The 22,895-nt window shown below is 37.6% G+C and overlaps 1 protein-coding gene across 1 annotated transcript in view; it reads left to right on the top strand.

Moving 5' to 3' along the window:
* Nucleotides 1-22,895, top strand: part of LOC124789145 (SH3 and multiple ankyrin repeat domains protein 3) — a 192,524-nt gene that overhangs the window by 120,804 nt on the left and 48,825 nt on the right. The window contains 3 exon segments of the mRNA XM_047256439.1: nt 7,826-8,116; nt 19,203-19,379; nt 21,989-22,217. Coding sequence (XP_047112395.1) covers nt 7,826-8,116; nt 19,203-19,379; nt 21,989-22,217 — 697 coding nt within the window.

The following is a 22,895-nucleotide window of genomic DNA, read 5'->3' as shown; positions in this document are numbered from 1 at the left end:
AAGTACTTTCATTACAAAGCCGCACAAATGTAGAAACATCAGACTTTTCCATGTCACACAGTTCTCTACAGTGACATGCTTTCTTAAAACAAAGCTGCACAAATATTCAGTCAGATCTTCATAAGATTTCAAAGCAGCACAAATATTGGCAACATGCTTTCAGTATTCACAAATATAAAATTATGCACTTTAAAAAATACAATAGTATAGGCTCAATATCAGAGTCACAATTGGAACCAGTTGACCCATAACAAGTACCTGAGTGTAGCAACATGTAGAGATATGAAATGAAATGATAGTTTATTTCATCAGCCCGAAAAGTTTTGAGACTGGATTAATAAAAAAATAGGGTATCTTAAAATGGTGGCTTTAATCCTTTATGAGTTCTACACTGTCTCCTGCCGCTTGAACTCAATGCAGAGAATATTCATACAACCATGTGAAACTGTCAGTAAACTCCTCATTTTAGAAATTGTTCAACTTGCACGTCACGTTCCTTGAATTTTGGTTATATCATCAGAAGTGTTGACACTTCATGTGAATGTCTACACTTTGTCATTTTGTAGTAGGTTTATATTGCTACACTGAAGCTCATCACCCATTATGACTTTTTCCAGAAAAGGATTGTCTTTGTTTTCAATTTCAATCAAGTCATGGTGGACATCAATATGCTGTTGTGTTTGTCAGGAAATGGGGTGTGTGGAACAAGCTTCTTCAGAATATTATGGGGAATGTCTTCAACACTTGATTTAGATATGCTGCTCCATTGAAATTTGTGACACAACAACATTGACATGTTACAGTCACACATCTACTATTTAACACTGCCTGGTCACAACAGACTGGTCAAATGTACGTCTGTTGTGTATAGTTGTTAATATGTGCTGCTACCATAGTTATTGTTTTCATGCTGCTAATTCATGAGGAATAAAATTGTTTGTGGAACTTTTCAGGTAGATGGTAAAGGTCCAATCATAGTTATAACATTTGGTGCACTTCGGTTAATTGATAAGGTTATTGAAGAATGCAGTGATGAAAAAGGGGATTGCTTACCAAGGACCCATTCTTGAATGTTGCTGTAGTATATGGAACCCATACCAGTTAGGAGTAAAATCGGATATTGAAAGTATACAGAGAAGGGCAGCACGGATGGTCGCAGGGTTGTTTAATGTTTGGGAGTCTCACAGAGATGCTGAACAAATTGAACTAGCAGATGCTTGAAGACAAGATGCAAATTATACTGTGAAAACAAACTTACAAACATTAATGTGTGGGACAACTGACAGTTGTGTAGTATATGGATGTAGATGTAGGAAGGAATCCAGCTGACAGAAGTAGTTGATGGACTGTACTTCATACTGCATAACATAATACATCATTTAAGTCCTGTTTCATACAACTCAAACACTCTTTAGAAGGAATTGTGACCTTTTATAAAACCGCAAATACTATGTGTGGATTGCTGCTGGTAAACTTTCTGTTCCTATTGTTTCATCCAGAACTATCCAGACATCTTCAGAGGCATTGCTCCTTCATTGAGTCTTGTCGACAGATGGGTCAGACATTAGAGAGTGATATATATATACTGTAGAAAATGGGGCATGGCCAGAGATACCCGTGATAAGCAGAATGATCCTTGTCCAAGATAAAACTTAACCAGCGATTGTCGTCTTGCCAAAGATAAAAAACTGTTTAGCGACTCTGCAGAGCTACTGTCTCCATGTTGCTAAGTTTCATGGTCTCTTCTTTCCTATTAAAGTTATCCTTATGTTTATATATTTTAGTGGTTCCTCTAAATATCTGTGGGTAATAGATTGTCATTGTAAATAAAATTTTTGTTTCGGGATACTTCACTTTGTGACTTCCTGAATGAAAAGCATGCTTTACTACAGCTGATTTTTCCATTTTCCCTAGTTGGTGAAAACTTTTGTATTTCTTTAGTCATATATTCTGCTTCTCGTGGTTGTTCCAACATAAACTTTACCACATGTACACAAATTTTTATGTACACCACATCTCACAGAGAAGGGTGTTTATCCTTTACAGATTGGAGCGCTTGACCTATTTTCTTCGTTGGTCTAAAAATCAATCTCATGTCATGTTTCTGTAAAATCTTTCTTATCTGATCTACTCCTTCTCATTATTTGGTCATAGAATTCTGTGTACTTCTTTCCCCAAGTATCCATTTTTCTCGAAAGCCTGCTTCACATGTTTTAGTTCGGCATCCAGGTATTCTGGCATGCAAATCATTGTTGCTGTATCTACAAGACTTTTACTGACACTTCTCTTTTATTGTTGATGATGATTGGAGATTTTGTGTAAATATCTGTCCTTGTGTACTACTTTTCGAAAAGCCTTATGTTCCAAATTTCCATTGACCTGTCTCATAACTAAAATATGCAAAGGAGGTATTTTGTTGTCATTTTCTGTTTCCATGGTGAACTGGATTTTTGTGTTTATATTATTTAGAAAACCAAAGAAATCGTCCAAAGGTTTTTTACCACATGGTGAGAGCACAAATATGCCATCCATGAACCAATACCAGCAAGAGGGTTTCTTGTTTGCTTTTTATAAAGCTGACTGTTTGAATTTTTCCATATAGAAATTAGCTATCACAGGACCTAATGGGTTACCCGTTGCTACACCATCATGCTGCTCATAAAAGTCATCATCTCATTGGAACTAACTGGATGTAAGACAGTGTCTGAAAAGAACAGACAAATCTCCTGGAGAAATATCTGTTATAAAAATCACAACTTCATTAATTGGGATCATAGTGATGAAGACACTATGTCAAAACTTACAAGAATATCTTCAGGAGCCAGAGTTAGCACTTCAGTTTTCTCTATAAAATGATGTGAGTCTTTTATATATGAGTCAGTTTTTCCAATATATGGCTGTAAATGAGTTGCGAGATATGTTGCTATTTCATATGTTAGGAACAGAAGAGTTATGATAGCCACAACCTTATAACCAGAAAGGTTTACCAGCAGCAATGTCATCCGGTCGTGAAAGCCTTCATTATGTTGGCATTTTCCCATTTTTGCACAGTTTCCTACATTATACATTTAGGCTGGGATACTTGATATGTTCTTTATTATTCTGTTATTGGCTGAACACTTTCCATTAACAGGGACACACATTTTACTTGTACATGGCAAACATATTAATCTCTGCAGTAGAGTATGTACCTTTAGAGAAACCACTGTTAGACTTCTAACAGCACACGTGCATGCCCGCCCACCACACATACACACACACACACACACACACACACACACACACACACACAAAAAAAACCTCCCCCCCTCTCTGTTAAGTAATGGTAAAGCTATCATCAGCCCAAAGGTTTGTTTGAATACCACAATGCTTTACTAGGCCTGGTCCTGTTGCAGTTGGTGTGCTCGTAACTTCCCTGACCTTTGAACTAAAGCTTAACATGGGGTCTTAACTGCAGTGCAACTTGGCATTTCTCACATTATGAGACATTTCCAGAAGTTATAATTAGAAGATTAAAATCTTCGGACTGACTTAGCGCACTTAGCCAATGAACCTTGATCTCAAACAATCGAAAATCCAGGATGGAATGTAACAATATTAGGAATGTGGCAATGTGCAGTGTGGCTTCAGTTGCCAGAGGCTGCAGTCGTGTGTGTGTGTGTGTGTGTGTGTGTGTGTGTGTGTGCCAAAAGCTTATATTGTGACAGTCTTTTTTTGTGCCTATCTGTGATGCAGCATTTCTGGTATATGTTGAACCATGATCTCAAGCACATGTACATCGCCAGTCAACAAAAACACAACCCTGTTTCTTACATATCACAAATTCAGTGCTCTCCCTCCAATTCCTTTTCTTCCGTTCTCTTTCTTCTGCTTTCTTTCATATGCATTGAGTTGCTATTTTTCTTCTTTTATGTGGTTTAGTTAGCTGATTTGCTGTAATAGCTATGTATCATTCACTTAGATACGTCTGAAGTTTTCTCATACTGTTCATCTCTTGTGTTCATTGGTAATGTGCCCTTGGATAGTTTATAATGTATCTTCATCTCTCTTGGTTTAACACGATAGCAATACTGTCAATGCGGCATGTTGGCTATACAATAATACACAAAATAAAAGATCAGAGATACTCCTGTCATGATTATTTAAGTTGGACCAAAGTCGAAATGTTCCTGTATGAAGGCTATATGCAATAGTGACAAACATATTTGTTTTAGGGCAGGTTCACATGCCCTGATGAATTTTATGTGAGCTGATTATATTAAATATTTACCTTCATCTTTCACAAACAAGTTAGGATATCATATTGGCAGAAAGCACTGCAAATTAAAATATATATCAGTAGTTGTCATACTGCAACACATAAGATTATGTCATCAAGGGGCCTATTGATATTAGAAAATTACAGTAACTTTAAACGGGACAGCTGCTGTCTGCTAACTGGGGGATGGAAGCAGGCACTCAGTACTGGTAGGCTACAAAGAAATATGTAGTTATTTCCTTTCAAAGAGGGAAATTGCCTTTGTTACCATCCCTCCACTGCAGCAAGCACCTTATTCTATAGCAGCACATTGCTGTTAAAGAAACAATACTGTGTAACTGCCTTTTCCATCACCTACAATGAGGCGAGCGAGACCCCTCTGATGACTACATGCAAATTCTGTGGGTTTTGCTAGATACTACCATAATCTGAAGCAGATGACTGTTGTATATAATAGTCAACCGCAATATTAGTTGGTCACTCAACTCCAGACAATGACAGATGATTATGCAGAGACCTTGATCTCTCACTCAAATGTGTTGTGGCAAGAAAATTGAGAAAATTTCACGCAGGAATGTTGCTATGAAAAAAATGCAGTGCTAAATTAAATATTAGTTGATGTGCACATTAAAATCAAGTGGATTTTGTTGAAAATTAAAGTAAATGTTGAATTTTATTAATAATTGAAAAAGACAAGGAATGTCTCCTTGTCAGCCAACAAACCAAGATCAGGTGGAGCAAAGATGACAGGCATAGAGATTAAAAGAAATTCCTGGCTGTCTTGCTTTTGAAACTTTTAAATTCTTCCTTTGTGAAGAGACACCAGCTAAATAAATTTGCGGAAATGAAGATGATGTTGCTCCAGAAACTGTTGTGAGATACGGGGAATGATTTGGAGATAACTCTAATCTGATAGCTAAGATGCATATCTGTAATAGTACTAATGACAAACTTTTAGTAACTGGTGAGAGTTAAAGTGAAAAGAAGTAATGAAGTGTGAGTGAAATGGAGAAATCAGTACAGAAAAAGATTACACATTAGGAATGGGAAAAAATGATAAAAATTTTGAAACGTGAAAAAAGGGGGGAGGGGGGGGGGGGGTGCCAGGAACTGTAGAGCATTTAAAGAAGTAGGTGTATCAGGAGAAAATGAAAAAAATGGGGTACTAGATCTGCAAAACATAACAGCACAAACAGAAGTTTGGAATGCATTGGAGAACCTGATCCTGTATGGTACTCAGAAGAGATGATATTGAAACAGCAGAACAGTATGACAAGTGGGGGCAACTAAGTCATTTGTAAGAAAGTTCCTGTATCCCTACATTATATTACTGTATGAAAAATATTGTTTGACCACTAGAAGTTTTATCAAGATTCTTCTATAGGCATGAACAATCACAGATGAACGTTCTATGCTGGCAAATGGTGTTCCCATATTTCATATTTTGGTAGTTGGTTAGGGGATGCTCTTCCTCCTTTTAAGATACTCTTACAATTAAGTGAAAGACTAGGAAATAATATTTATTTGTTTGAGGTATTATAAATCCCAAAATTCATTGGGAATAAGGCTCTCTTGCTTCTGAAGCCAGGTTCTGGCGTAACTAATGAAAGGCAGTACAACACACCACCACACTGCACACAGCTTGTGAATACAATGAAGTGTGATTTAATGATAATATTTTGTAGAATCATAACTAACAAACAGTTGTGAGGTACAAGTGAGTGGGAGAAAATAAAAATTATGTTAAAGAGTGTATTATAACATTACTGTTGCAGCTTTTCAATTATTTGTTTGTACTCAGTGCAACAGCTGCACTTTTCAGATGTTGAAAAATTCTGATTAACATACTCAACTTTCAATGTGCTGTCTTTTTCCGCTTTTCCTTATTGTTTTCTTCCTTTGATACTGTCTACCCCAGTTAGTTGTAGTGATGTAGTGTAGAGCTTGTCGTTCCTATTTCCTGACTGTTTTGGGGTAGTTCGGTGGTGATGGTTGTGCATATTGTAACATACAATGTATTTGTCCTAACTACTTGTTGCTTGATTTAAAAGATGAACAGAATTTCTGTAAGATCTGTATGTAACATTAATGTAGCTTGTGAAGTGTGAAATAATCCTTTTGACCTTGTAACTGTGATACACTACATTCTAAACCAAACGTGTAACACTCTAACAATGTTTTTCATCCAGTAACAGGAGAAGAAAACTACAGCTTATAGCAAACATTTTATTTTGACTGTATGTCCCTCAGAAAAGTTAATTATGTTGTGTAGGAATTTATGTACATTTGTCACGCGTCAGTATATTAGATTAAGTTCACTGTTCTTATTTTTAGAGGATCATGTATCTGTCACTAACAGGCTACAAGAGTACTTAAAGGACAGATGGGATGTGCGTTTTAAACAAAGATTAGAAATGTTATTTATTAGGGGTAAAGGGCATAATTTGTCTGTCAACTTAGATATCAGACCTCTTTCTAGGCTTGCAGCTAAGTATTAAAAAACTCATTAAAATTTGTTGCTAGTATGGGATAAATGTTACATATTTCAAAATCATCAGTTTTGTGTGAAGAAGACCTACTACATGGTACATGTAGGCAGTTGTATGAGATAATTGCTCAAAACTAACCTGCAGATAACAGGAATATATACTAATATTTTACACTTTGAAGCCTATTTGTATTGGGTCAGCACACCACAGCTGTCTCCACAGTGCTACAAACTTCTCAGACATACCAGTGTATCAGATGTCATTGGTAATATAAGACATTATTGAGAAGTATTGATCCTGTATTGCACCCCATTTAGTTTTGAGAAATTGCCCCTTTTAAAATATCTGGTCATTATTTAGTAAATGGCATACCTATTTCATATTACAAAAAGTTATTGCATCTAATAATAGAATCCAGAATACCCCACACACACACACACACACACACACACACACACGTAAACTCAGTTATTATTAACTTCATGTATTTTTACAAGACACTTTTTTCACACTAGGTCTTGATCATCAAAGTAAGAATATGGAAATAAAAGTAGGCCTGAGGAATTTTTCCCTAACCTACTGTGCTTAATATCTTAAATTGTCACTGTGCCTCACCCATCCTTGCCTAACTTTATCTCCATAACAATGCCACAACATGTCTGAAAGTTCAACATTGACGTATCTCATAACAGTCCAATGTGGGATACTTCATCACATTGTAATTGTATAAAAATTACTTTGATAGTGTAATTATATTTACAGCAAACACTAAATGAAATAAAATAATTAAATAACACTTGTTTGTTGATAAATATTTAGTTTCCAGAAGATGCTCATTTTTATGAGATGGAGAGTCTCTGCATATCTGTTTTATTTATATCATACTCTAAATTAACCAGATTTAAATACAGTTATTGATTTGTGATTTATGTAAATGAATATGCAATTAACATGAATGTATTAATCATCCCACCAGCTTTTAGACATGTTTTGTAGGACATAAAAACAAGGTTTTACCCTACACTTCCTGTTAAAAAATCTCCTAGCTCAGACCTGACCGTGTAATTGGTGTTTGCAGTCCCGTTCCGAGAACCCCCCCGGTACAACCCCAGGCGTCGAACGGGTGCAGGTGCAGGTGGGGGTGGGGGGATGCAACACCAACACCAGCACCATCATCTCCACCACCATCCCCACCATCACTCCTCAATAAGCAGGGTTCCCGCAGACCCTCTCAACCTGGAGCTGCCTCCCTCTCCCTCCCCCTCGAACCGCTCGCTGCCCCCCTACAGCTCGGCGTCGTCCAGCCTGAGTGAGACGAGTAGCGGCTCTACGCAACCCAGTGCAGAAGATAGTGCAAGCTATGTCACAGGTAGGAACCACAACCATCACCACCGTCTGTATGCTTGGCTGCTTGCTTGCTCCTTCACCCTCACAGCTTGCAGCAAGCTCCTAATTGTATGTTTAGAACGAGTGTTGGCAGGCCCGTGTTGTGTTTCAGCACACCAGTTTCAGTGTGAATAAAGCCGACTACAATTACCATATGGTTTAACATCAGCTTTTGTTTTAACTGATCCTGAATGAGGATTCTTTAAATTGAAACTCAAGCTTTGAAATTCATGTATGCAAGCAATTTACGCAATGCAAAAACACAAGAATACTGTGTGCAGATTCACACATTATGCCTGTTCATTCTAATATTGTTATTATATCTATACTGATCATTATTGGAGGGCTTAAACTAAAGTGAAAGTTTCAACAATGTCTCAGAATATTTATGTTCACTGGAAATACAATAGTGAAATAATAACAGTAATGATGATGATGATAACAATAATAATAATAATAATAATAATAATAATAATAATAATAATAATAATAATAATGCTATTGTACAGGTTCCTGAACATTCAGGTAAGTAAAAAAGTACTAAGATGTGCATATAATTACAGAAATGTGATGAATATTAGAAAGAAAGAAGTTGTTATGTGTACCTTTGTTTGTGAATTTACTACGTTATAAGTGTCATACCCTCTCTCTAATTTTTTTATGTTTTACAACAATTTATTTCAAGGTAATACACAGCTGTGGTTAGGCAAAAGGGTGTCCGAGGAGGAAGTCTCAGTATTCAGGGATATGACAAGAACGACTATTCCTAGCAAGAAAATTTAGTAAACATGCAGTCTAAAATGTGTCGTAAGAGCTATGAGCACTTGTTTGGAAGAAGGGATGTGTTTCACAGTAATGAAGATGAACAAGTGCTCACAGCTCATGAAGTACGCACTTTAGTTACTGTTTACTGGACATTTCTTTCTTGTTTTGATCCATACTGGTGCCTTTCATAATATGGAAAGCAAAGAGCTTGTAGTAGAAGACTTGTTTCACAGGATCAAAGATAAAGAAATGTTCATATATCTTAAGGTATGCATTTGAGAGCCAATGTTAGACTCTTTTACTTCAAATGATTGTCCCTTTCGTGTCCCTGAATACTGACTATTCCTCCTGGGACACCATGTTTATTGACTTTATGTTTAGAAAGGTCAGCATGAGATATAGAAGCTCAATTTTTGTAGATGTAAGAAAAATTGTGTAACAAAAAGTCAAAAGCATTTCCCACCTTTGCAATAAATTTGTAACTGATCGGATATTATGTAAAAGAACTGTTTTATTAAATTTTTAAGTAAATTACCTTTCTCCTATCCATTGAGTAAATAAAAAACAAATTATTTTACTACAATGCCTGAGGAGTCAATGCAGTAATGATATGGTAACATAGAAAGGCAACATAATATATGGGGAAGTGGAGTGGCTGTAAATGAGTAATAAATGCACTGTGATCCTTTGTAGGCATCTGTAGACAAATGTTCATAATCACAGAGGGTAGGTGATATTTTCTTGATGAATAATTTATATATTAAAGAAAGTGTTGGCAGAATGGGTACAATTTAGGAGTGGAAATCACTCACAGATTAGCAGAAGGATTCATTGACAGGCACACACAAAAGAGATTGAAAACTTGATAGCTTTTTGAGTAAATCCTCATAAATTATTTAAAATGAATAATTCAGTTATATTACAGAAAAATGGGTCACAAACATCTGGGCATGCTGGGATGGTCGAAAATGGTTGGGTGGTGGCAACATTTTAACGTTCTGGAAAGGTTGAACACAACTTCTTAGTGCTCTTTGGTGATGATGTAAGAATCATAATCAAACCCAACAGAATTGCAACAACAGAATAAGCACTGAATGAAATAGTGAAAAGTATTATTGTGTTGTTCTTGGTAACCAGTATATCACTTAACTAAGACGAAAATGTACTTCATTCAATTCTGTACAAGGCAAGATTTCAGCAACTTCTCCCCTATGTCCAATTGCTAATTTTGGTGGCTTAAGCATTAGAAGTCTAGCTTACTTTGCACACATGGATGTTATGAGGAATAATTTTCTGGGGTAATTCCACACCTAGGCACGGGATGCCTCTCCTGTTGAGCCAGCAGTCAGTTTTCCTGCCCAGTCCAGACAAGTACAGAGGGTGGGTATTCTTGTCATTGGTATGTCATCTGTGATGTGGAGGAGGCACTGGGTGCAACCGACTACATGTAGTGGCACACGTCGACATGAATGATGCCTACCACGTAGGTTCTGAGGCCATCCTCAGCTGCTTTCAGCGGCTGGCTGATTTGGTGAAGGCAACTAGCAATGCACACAGGGGGCAGGCTATACTGTCTATTTGTAGTAGGATTGATTGTGGTCCTCTGGTTTAGAGCAGAGTGGAAGGTCTAAACCAGAGGCTCAGATGACTGTGCGACGGTATTGGATGCGAATTTATTGACATCTGCTATTGGGTACAGAATTGTAGGGTTCCCCTTAATAGCTCAGGTGTGCACTACATGCAGGAAGCAGCTACTAGGGTAGCGGAGTACTTGTGGCGTGCATATGGGGCTTTTTAGGTTAGATAACCCCTCCCTTGGGATCAAAGATGATTTGCCTGTTAAATCAGCCACAGTGACCTCAGAGAATCTCGGTCCTTGCAGATCAGCAATAGAAAAGATAATATGAATTTAGTAAACTGTGGGAGCATCCAAGGAAAGGTCCCAGAAATAGTATCGCTTACTGAAGGTTATAATGCACATATAGTATTGGGAACAGAAAGCTGGTTGCAACCAGATATCAATGACAATGAAATCCTAAGTTCAGATTGGAATGTTTATTGTAAGGATAGGTTAATCACCAATGGTGGTGGCGTGTTTATTGCAGTGAAATATTGGATAAAATATAGCGAGCTTATCACGGATTTTGAATGTGAATTGATCTGGGTGAAGTGGAGTATCAAAGTATGGTCAAAGATGGTGATTGGATGCTTTTATAGATCATGTGGGTCAGGATTTTTAGTTGTAGAGTGCTTCAGCCAGAACTTGAGGAACGTCATTAGTAATTTTCCTGATTATGCTGTTGTAATAGGGGGTGATTTCAACTTGCCAGTTGTAGAGTGGGAGTGTTATGCCATCAGAACTGGTGCTAGCTAGAGACAGGGATTCGTGTGGCATTGTTCTGGTGTCTTGTCTGAAAATTACCTTGAGCAGACAGTTATAGAACCAACTTGTGAGGGTAATGTCTTAGACATTCTGGCAACAAACCGACCTGGACTTATTGAATCAGTTAAAGTAGAGGAAGATATCAGTGATCATAAGGCTGTGACAGCATCTGTGACAATGGGTGCTACAAGGAATGTAAAGAAAGGTAGGAAGATATATTAGCTCGGCAAGGGTGACATGATATAAATTTCAGAATATCTCAGCAGTCAGCATCAAATATTTGGTGATGAGGACAAAGATATGGAGAATAAATGGAAAGAATTCAAAGGCATAGTTCAATATACCCTAGACAAGTATGTTCCAAGTAAGGTTTTAAGGGATGCAAAAGATCCGCCATGGTTTAATAGCCATGTTAGAAAAGTGCTACGCAAAAGAGACCACTTCATTTCAGATTCAAGAGAAGTAAAAACCAGGCTGACAAACAAAAGCTGAACGAAGCAAAAATGAGCGAAAGGAGAGCAATGAGAGAAATGTTCACTGATTTTGAAAGTAAGACGTTGTCAAACAACTTGGGTAAAACCCTAAGAGATTTTGGTCACATGTAAAATCATTAAGTGGGTCAAAATCATCTATTCATTCTCTCAGCAACCACAGTGGCACAAAAATGGAAGATAACAGAGTTGTTGTTGTTGTGGTCTTCAGTCCTGAGACTGGTTTGATGCAGCTCTCCATGCTACTCTATCCTGTGCAAGCTTTTTCATCTCCCAGTACCTACTGCAACCTACATCCTTCTGAATCTGCTTAGTGTATTCATCTCTTGGTCTCCCTCTACGATTTTTACCCTCCACGCTGCACTCCAATACTAAATTGGTGATCCCTTGATGCCTCAGAACATGTCCTACCAACCGATCCCTTCTTCTGGTCAAATTGTGTCACAAACTTCTCTTCTCCCCAATCCTATTCAATACTTCCTCATTAGTTATGTGATCTACCCATCTAATCTTCAGCATTCTTCTGTAGCACCACATTTAGAAAGCTTCTATTCTCTTCTTGTCCAAACTATTTATCGTCCATGTTTCACTTCCATACATGGCTACACTCCAGAGAGAACAGAGAGAAGGCTGAAATACTGAATTCGGTCTTCCAAAGTTGTAACACTGATCGTAACACTGCCCTTCCTTTCAATTGTTGTACGAATGTTGAAATGGCAGATATTGAGATAACTGATCGTGTAATTGCAAAGCAGCTACAATCACTTAGTAGTGGAAAGGCATCAGGACCAGATGAGATACCTATAAGATTCTATAAAGATTATGCAAAAGAACTTGCTACCCTTCTAGCGGTAATTTATTGTAGATTGCTTGAGCAACGGAAGATACCTAACAACTGGAAAAAGCGCAGGTCATTCCCATTTTTAAGAAAGGCCGTAAGACAGAGCCACGCAATTATCGACCTACATCATTGACATGAATCTGTAGTAGAATTATGGAATATGTTTTATGCTCAAGAATGATGGAAAAGAGATCTCCTCTATAAAAGTCAACACGGATTTCACAAACAGAGATCCTCGCTGTGTTCCTCCATGAGAGCCACAGCACAGTGGACAACGGCACTTAAGTTGATGCTATTTTCCTTGATTTCAGTAAGGCATTTGACACTGTCCCGCATTGCCGTTTAATGAAAAAAATACAAGCTTACGATGTATCGGAGCAGACTTGCGATTGGTTTCAATACTTTCTTGCAGATAGAACTCAACGTGTCGCTTAACGGAACAAAATCAACAGATGTAAAGGTAATATATGGAGTACCACAGGGAAGTGCGATAGGACCATTGCTGTTTACTATATAAATTGATATAATAGAAAGCATCAGTTGCTCTTTAAAGGTATTCACTGATGATTCAGTTGTCAGCACCAAAGTAGCAAAGCCAGAAGATAGTAAGAATTTGTAGAATAACCTGCAGAGAACTGATAAATTGTGCAGGCTCTGGCAGTTGACCCTGAATGTAAATGAATGTAACATATTGCGCATACATAGGAAAAGAAATCCACTACTGTGCAGCTACACTATTCATGACAAACAGCTGGAGACAGCATCTGCTGTATAATTTCTAAGTGTAACTGTCCAGAGTGAGCTTAAGTGGAATAACTACATAAAAACAGATAGTGGAAAAGCAGATATCAGACTCAGATTCATCAGAAGAATCTTAAGGAAACTCGTCCAAGAAAGAAGTGGCTTATAAGGCACTTGTTTGCCCAATTCTTTAGTATTGTTAATGTATCTGGCATCCCTATCAGGTAGGACTGGTAGAGGAGATAGAGAAAATCCAACGAAGAGCGGCAGGCTCTGTCTGGGGTCATTTAGCTGGTGAGAGAGCATTACCTAGATGCTAAACAAACTCCACTAGCAGACATTACAAGAGAGGCATTGTGCATCACAGAGAGATTTACTACTGAAATTTTGGGACGGCACTTTTCAGGAGGAGTCGGACAACATATTACTTCCCCCCCACAATCATCTGACATATTGACCACAAGAAGAAAGAGAAATTGGAGCCAATACAGAGGCTTACCAACTATCGTTCTTCCCATGCACTATTCCCGAGTGGAACAGGGTTGGAGGGATCAGATAGTGGTACCGAAAGTATCCTCCGCCACACACTATTAGGTGGCTTGTGGAGTATGATGTAGATGCAGATGAAACATGGTTGTGAAGAAGATATTAGCATTCATAAACATAACACTAGGAACAAAAACAGCCTCCACTGTTCACATCTTGACCTTAATCTTGTGCGGAAAGTAGCAAAGTATGTAGCCATAAAAATATTTGGCCACTGCCCTTTGGAAGTAAAGGTGTTCACTAGATAATTAAAGTTTTAAATACAAATTTAAATCATTTCTTTAACATCTCCTTCTATTCCATAGATGATTTTCTGAATATGTAGTATGTATGTAGTTGAGTTACATTTAACAACTTTTGTTGTAGATTTTAAAAATTGTGGTATGTAAACTGGCAGCATGTATCCACACTTTCGCATAGAAAATGTATGTTATGTGTAAACCTGGTGACTTTTTCCTCATTATGTGAGCTACTGCAGATATGATCCACAGAACATGCAAAAAATGTAGTCAAACTAAACTGCTTTCTTATTGGCCTAAGTCAAAACCTGAAGGGCATATGATTAGCATACCATATATCACTTTCAGAACATTTGCTGGTTCATCTTAAAGTAGCTATGAACTAAGTATCAAACAATGGAAAGTCCAGTTTGGAATATCAACAATTATGGAAAGGATAGATCACTACTCAGTGTAAAGATGACACGTTGAGTTGCAGACAGCACAATGGAAAGGCTGTTACACGTTAAGCTTTTGGCCAAAGCCTTCATCAAAAAAGAAACACACACACACACACACACACACACACACACACACACACACATTCACACAAGCATGCACACCTCACACAGGCATTACTGGTATCTCTGGCTGCTCAGGCCAGAGCCACAGTTGGTGGTAATGTGTATTCCCAGAACTTATCTTGGTCCCCTAGTTTGGTGCTGAGTGGAAATATTAAACCATGGGGTCAGATGATTCCATGACAATCTTGAATTAGAATTCTTGACCTCTGCTATGTGGTGGAGAGGAGTAGAATGCCTTTCAATAGGTCAGATGTGTGCCACATGCAGTTAGTGGCTACTAGCGTAGCAGAATACTTATGGTGTGAACATGTGTGTTTTTTGAAATGGAGAAATGCTTCCATAGGTCTGATAAGATGCATTCCGATTTCTGACAGGTATGAATGTCAGTCCCATTAAATAGAGATGGTAGCATTCATCATGACAGATCAGTTGAAGAAAATAATATAGTATTAGTGAACTGCAGGGGAAAGGTCACAGAACTAGTTTCACTTAGGAAGAGGGGTAATCCCTCATAGTACTAGGGAGAGAAAGGTAGCTGAAACCAGATGTTAATAGCAGTGAAATTCTAATTTCCAAATGGAGTGTATATTGCAAGATATGTGTGAAGCCGTGTTTACAGAGAGAAAGATGGCTGAAACCAGATATTAATAGCAATGAAATTCTAATTTCCAAATGGAGTGTATATTGCAAGATAGGTGTGGAGCCATGTTTACAGCCACAAATAACATGACAATACGTAGTAAGGTTGGTACAAATTATGAATGTGAAATAATTTGGGTGAAGATCAAACATGGTATTCAGATGCTTTTATAGACCCCCCACCTCTGGAGAAACAGTGGCAGAGCATTTGAGGGAAAATTTCGAGAAGATTGCATTTAAATTTCCTGCTCACATTATAGTGTTAGAAGATGAAAAACTTGTCTGAGGAGCCTCAAGTGATTAGGGTGGGTAGTAGTGACAGGGAATTGTGTGAAATTGTCCTAAATGTTTGATCCAAAAATAACCTTGAGCAGTTCTTCAGAGAACCAACTCACGAGGATTATCTCTTAGATATTCTGGTTAAAAGAGACCTGAACTTTTTGACTCAATTAATGTAGAACAGGGAATCGGTAATCATAATCCATTACAGCATCCCTGCATGCTTCTGTAACTGAGATACTGAGATTATAAAGAAAGATATGAAGATACTTTTGCTTGGCAAGTGCAACAAAAAATACCTTCCCAATTACCTGAGCAGTCAGCTTGAACCATTCATCTCTGAAACTGAAAATGTTGAATATAAATAGACAAAGTTCAAGTAATGATCAAAGGGATCATTGTATTAACAATAAATTGACAGAGACCAGTGACTGTATGCTGGCTCCTATTTTGACTATATAAGAGTTGGCATTCTTCCTATATGTTTGTCAGGGGGCCTGATGATGGTGTAATGTAATGCTGAAACTGGTTGCACAAATGAAATAAAGCTGGAAATTTAGCCGGCTGAAGGTGTTTTAATTCGACATTTTATATTGAACAACTTTGGTCCTGCAATGTACAGTATGCCTAAGACAGGTAGTGCTGAGCAAAGTTGTGATGTAAGGAGAGCCACATAAGAAGCATTTAAAGAAACTGAAAGTAAAGTTCTGTCTACTAATCTGACAGAAAATCCTGAGAAGGTTTGCTCTTATGTTGAATTAGTAAACAGATCAGAACCAACTGTTCAGACACACTATAACGATAATGGCATCAAAATGATGGATGACAGGAAGAAGGCCAAAATATTAAATTTAATTTTCCAAAACTCCAGTTCCTCCTTCAAATCATCACACAAACGTCAAAATGACTGCTATCAAAATAAGTGACCACGGGGTAGAAAATCAGTTAAAATTACTCAGCAGAGGAAAGGTGACTGGATCTGATAGGATATCAATATAGTTCTGAATAGAGTATTTGAAGAACTTCCTCTTCTAGTAGCATATATCATAGGTTGTTGGAAAAGTGAAGTGTTCCTAGTGATTGGAGAAATGTGCAAATTATTAACATTTTCAAGAAGGGTCATTGAACAGGTACTCAAAACTTTGGACATGTATTGCTGATGTCAGTATGTTGTAGAATTTTGGAGCACCTCACATATTATGCTTGTGGAGACTGACAATCCCACCTGTGGGAATCAATATGGATTCAGTAAATAATGTTGGTGTGAGACCCATCTTGGTCTCTCTGTCCATTGCCAGAAGACAGCAGATAATGACACCTCAGTTGATACAATACTCCATGACTTCCAGAAGGCATTCAGCACAGTTCCTCATTGTCACTTAGGGAACAAAATATGAGTGCACATAATATCAAACCAGCTTTGTGATTAGATTGAAGAGTTCCTAGCAAACAAACTATTCCAGGTCATTTTTAGCAGAAGACAAATCTTCAGACATAAAAGTAATTTTGGATGTACTCCAAGGACCCACTATAGGGCAATTACTTTTCACAATATATCAGTATATTCAGCAGATGATGCTACAATATATAGAGAAGTTGTAACACTAGGAAATTGTTGTGAAATGAAGAAAGGCCTGCAAAGGACTGACAGTTGGTGCAGGAATTGGCAATTGAGCCTAAACATAAACAAAAGTAACATATTGTGGATAAATTGGCAGAAAGATCCATTTATGTATGATAAAATGATTGCAGGCAGATGATGCATGTGTTGTCAGACTTAGATTCATTGGAAGAACCATCAGGAAGTGTAGGCCACACATGAAGACTACAGCTAATAAGAACCTCATTCGAACAATACTTGAGTATTGCTCATCAGTAGGGAACCTGTACCAGATGGAATTGATGGAAGAAGTAGAGAAGATCCGAAGAAGAGAAACATGTTTCATCACAGATTAATTTAGTAAGTGTGAACACATAATGGAGATGCTTATCCAATTCTAATGTCAGATGCTGCAAGAGAGGCAATGCACCATGATGTGGTTTGCTATTAAAATTCTGAGAGCATAGTTTCCTTGAAGAACAACCAATATCTTGTTTCCTCACACATATATCTCACAAAAAGAAAATGAAGGTTACCCTGAGGCTTACTAACAATCCTTCCCACAGACCATTTGTGAAGTGACCATGGTCACAAAGTATCCTCATCCACTTGCCATAACGTGGCTTATGAAATATATATGTAATTGAAGAAATATTTCAGTGGCATTTTCGGTATCGTACTCACCAAATTCTTTTGTTTGTGAAAGGCTCTCCTTTTTGTGTGGCTGGTCACAATTAATAGTGCTCACTCCAGTGGTTAAACTGTTTTGTTACACAGTTAAATGGTTGTTTCAAGTAACAGTGGATAATATCATAATAATCACACAATGTTTCTATGAGACAGCTGCTCATTGCCTTCATAAGCTGATGCACTGTAAGGAGCAGTACTGGGGAGCCAATTTATATGCTGACCCACCACAAAACTCCAAGCTCCCAGAGGATGGGAGGGACTGTAATGCCATTGCAGGGGAAGTTCACAGCCAGAGCCCTCTGCTGGAGAAACAAACTATTGACCCCACTCTGTAAGCTTAATAAGACAAGTTGTTATTACCCAGATTGACTGTCTTGGCCTTGAGCCCACATCTTTCCAGGCCACGGTTACTGTGGAAACATATAATGTTATACCTGGGAATCATTAGAGCAGTTATTATGCCAAGAAATCTTCAGACAGTATTTAATTGCATGGTTGTACATAACTTGTGTATGGTAAAGGGTGGTGATGTACTTCTCCCAATATCACATCACTTTGGTGTCATTTCACTAAATCTCCAAATCAGCTATAGATCAATCAGCCATCTATATTGTTGTTCAAAAGTTATCAGTATTCTCACGTAACTTCTGCTCAGTTCAAACACCTAAGTGGATGGATTACTGATTAATGGACTGTGAACTATGGTCATGGGTTATATCCCAAAGATCTCTCCTCTACAAGTGAGTAACACTGTATGGCGTGACTGCCCAGTTGATACGTTCGTTAAGCTGTGTGCCCTCTTTAATACTATTCAAAAGGAGCAAGGCTTCATCTTCTCCCTTCCATTCATTTAAATAGTCATTCATAATGGTACAACTGAGACACTACACTGGACAGTTGATCATCACAGGCAGCCATGCAATACAGAAACACATTTTGCACAGTATGATGACACCAGAAGATGAATCCTAGCTCCAAGTCTGACGGAGAGGGGGAGTCGGGGGTGGGAGTGGGGTGGGAGAGTGACATTAAGAGAATGCTTTTTAGTTAGTTAAGAAATTTTAATTAAAAAATTCTTATATCACCATTATATTTCACACTTCCTAAAAGAGAGTAAACTAGTTTTATCAAGTGATGTGGGCAGGTGTACTTCCTTGATATGATACCAATTCTGGGTGTTTTGTAGATCTGCAGTATGCAACCAAATTAATTCTGTTTTACAAATTATTTGGTTAATATCCATGTTATGGTTCCATTTTATTTATATTCTAAAGAGATGTGTTTCACAACAGACAAGAGCTTGGGTGATACAAGTGACATCATCAGTGATAGTTCTGGAGTTGGCACAGCCAACAGTGACACTACGAACAACTCTGTCATTCTCCCTGGGACAGCTGTTGTGTGTCTTGAGAACTACAGCTCTAGTCTCCCAGGCCATCTCCGCATTTCTCAGGGGGATATTCTTGAAGGTAAGTAATGTTGAATTACACATGTATAGTATTAACTGCAAGGTTGTAACACAAAGTAGTCTCAGTCACAAACATGAAGTTTAACTCCCACCCCCAGCCCAAATATTATGTACGATAAACATCATAAAATTGGCAGTACTAATAAATGTATAAGTCATGAGAAAACTATAAGGACTTCTACCAAATAGAAATGAGGAAAAAAGACCTCTCACTTGCAACAAACATTGAGTGGCAAACACACACATGTAGTAGTGACAAAAATACACAAGCTCTTGTGCATGCTGTCATTATTCTTCAGTGGGCATGTGCACGCGCACACACACACACACACACACACACACACACACACACACACACACACACACAAGTGAGTGATTGTTTTTCCTCATTTTTATTGTTGTTTCTGTCCCCAAATTTTGCATTATCACAATATCATTATATCTGAACTGTAACAAGAAGAATTTATTATTTTAAACATTGAGAACTAGATGTATTTCATTCAAAATGAAAGTATAAAATAGATTTATACCTTATACTGATAACAGTAAGGTGGAGAAAGTGAGCATCTGATGAAAGAGGAACAACTGGAGCATGAGGGAAGAAAATGTCCCTCCAAATCCCGCACATAAGATACAGGAAAGAACACTGAATTTCATCTTACTAATGTTTTGTTTCATTATTATTTGGTAGTGATCCTATATAAGTTAGTTCACATACACAAAGAAACATAGCGTACAAAAAACAATGTATTCAACAGCAGGGCTTCCTTTAGATTTATGTAATGTTACTTTGAATATCTGTTGTGTACAATGGTTGACCACAACTGTATTGCCATACACTCTATTTGTCATACATTTTTATAGATATGTAGGTGACTCAAAAATGGTCATTTGACAGAAACTGGCTGTATTGAATAACTAAACATTACAACACCTTTTCATGGTTGCATGATGATGATCTTTTGTGTTTTAATTTGGGCTTTTTAACAGCCCTCTTCAATCGTTCCCGCTTTTGTGGCTGGTAAGTGAATAGTCCTCTAGAATAACAAAATAACTAAAATAGAATAATTATGACTATTTACTTTAAAGCATAAATGCTATGCATACATAGAAACATACATATCCCTATTTACAAAGTTTAACATTAAAAATAATGTTACAATTGTAAGTTAAAGACATCACACAATTATGTTATACATACATGTTTCATATCACCCAAGATCTGGCAAAAAGAAACAAGACTGCTCACGTTACTCATTACTAAACAAATTCTTGTTGTGGCAGTTTAGATTCATATTTTTTTCCTTCTTCTTGAACTGTGTCTTCAAAATGTGACAGGTCTAGTCAGAATTGATCATTTCAGAAACATTGGACAAGCAGTTCACTATAGACATGTTCTTGCACTCCATTAGAAAATGATGTGAATGAGATGCGAGACAAGACTGATGCTGAAAATCAAATTTATCAAAGTGGGTGTCTTAAAGTAGGATTGGTTTCGGTTCATATATGCCTGCAATCATTCCATCCTCTGCTCAGAACATTTACATATGTCATTTTCCTTGAGGCAGCTCCAACATTTATGCCAACTGGTTGTTGACAAGAATATGTCTGTAGAAAATATCCTCCCCATTGCCAGGAAGTTGATAGATTTTGGTGAATCCTGTCATATAGACACAGGTAAAGGCAAAAATCACATGCACACTAATATGCTACTACCAATTCTTTAGTTATGAGAGCACTCTCGTTTCTTTTTTGACAATATACGTATGATTAGACGAAAATAATTTTTTAAGAATAAAGGGGAAAACTAGATTATGAGTCCTCTTGTACACTATAGTTACAAAATGAGAGCATATGCTTCAAACCTGTTGGTGAACATCTACATGTTTTGTATTGTTGTTTGTTTATGTCTTTGTAATAGGGGTTAATGATGTGGCACCACTGATTTTGATGCACTTACTGCCAGCTGTCGTAGTGTTCTCACAGCTTTATAAAACTTCACAGAGTGGTGCACTTGATCTAGTAATTCCAGTATTTCACAGCATTGTGCATTCCTCACAATGTTTGCTATGTACCAACACTGTTATCTGTGTAGATAAAAACTTCTCATCATCTGCTGGAGGCATATATTCTGTTGATTTATTTACACTACATCCCTGAAGTTACTGCTTTTGAGGAACAGCTTTCTCTTTATTCACAAACATTGCTTGTTATTAAATTTTCGACAATTGATAATCTTCAAGAGCTTTATAGTTTGTCATAGGTAGCACATCGTAGCACAAATGTCTGTTACACTCCCTTCTCAGAGATTACAACACTTATAACTCAAAGACTTGGCCAGACTTTTCTTGAATTCAGTTCCTGTACATTGTACACTTTTTATGCCCCACCCCCTTTTTCTCAAATAAGGAACTGGTCAAAATTTTGGAAAGCTTGAGATTCAACTGTACTTTTGGTTCATGTGTTGTCCCTATATTGATGGTAGGTAAGCAGGTTGTTCTCTTTACTGTCCAGTTTTGTTTTATATTACATAAGATAAATGTATTTCCAGTTTGATTTTCTTTGTGTAACAGGAGAATAGAAAACAACTCAGAGCTTTCACTGTTACAGTAACAGGCTCAACTGACTGTGGTCTCCTAGAGGGCACCTTGCGTGGTCAAGGTACAGGGTTGTTCCCAGCACACTGTGTACAAGAGGTACGTCTACGCCAAGGTGTGGTGCCGCCACCAATATTGCCACAGCCTCCACCATGTCTTACTCGGCCTACTCCTCCCCGTGTGCAGGGAAGACGGGAATCTGTGCACAAGCATTTTGCAACAGCACCACGGCTAAAAAAACAGTGAGTACTTTTTCTGGTGACAATTTAATTCAAGAGTAATTATTTTAACATAAAAACATTTTAGAAACAGTTGCTACATTCCCATGCAAGTCAACCTAATGCTGAATTCTTCAAACAACTGCATTCACATAATTCTGTAAACCAGTTTGTGGTGATTAGTGTTAACACATTTTCGCCCAAATTACACGTACCATTTTGCATTGACAATAAGATGAAAAATAAAAATATTTCTCTCCATGCATCATATGAAACAATATTCTCCTTACTAAAGACAAGAAGTAATGATGTATCTTGTTTATTGCTGAAAATAAATGACATGTAGTGACAGTCATATTCCAGCTTGTCTTTTAGTTCAAGGCACTGAAGTGAACATGTGGGAAGCTATTTACAACAGTCTTGACATCTAAAAACTACAGACCTCCTGACGACATTTACTGTCTTTTGTAGTTTGTACTCATTTTTGTTCCTTCATCACATGCAGGGCCCTATGTTCATAGAAGGTAACATTAGACCACATACTTCCCCTAGTAAGGTGATCATCTTCATACACATATCTGATATGTGGACTATATACACAGATGACTTTTCATGTTTTCCTCCATCGCCATTTAATGGGATCCGTATTTCCAGAGACCCAACTAATCACCAAGTGAGATGGTGACCCAGTGATAAGACAAT

The sequence above is a fragment of the Schistocerca piceifrons genome, chromosome 3 (genome assembly GCF_021461385.2).
Source record: "Schistocerca piceifrons isolate TAMUIC-IGC-003096 chromosome 3, iqSchPice1.1, whole genome shotgun sequence".
Classification (NCBI taxonomy): Eukaryota; Metazoa; Arthropoda; class Insecta; order Orthoptera; family Acrididae; genus Schistocerca; species Schistocerca piceifrons.
The sequence above is the reverse complement of the archived record's forward strand: the minus strand, read 5'-3'. Positions and strand labels throughout refer to the sequence as shown.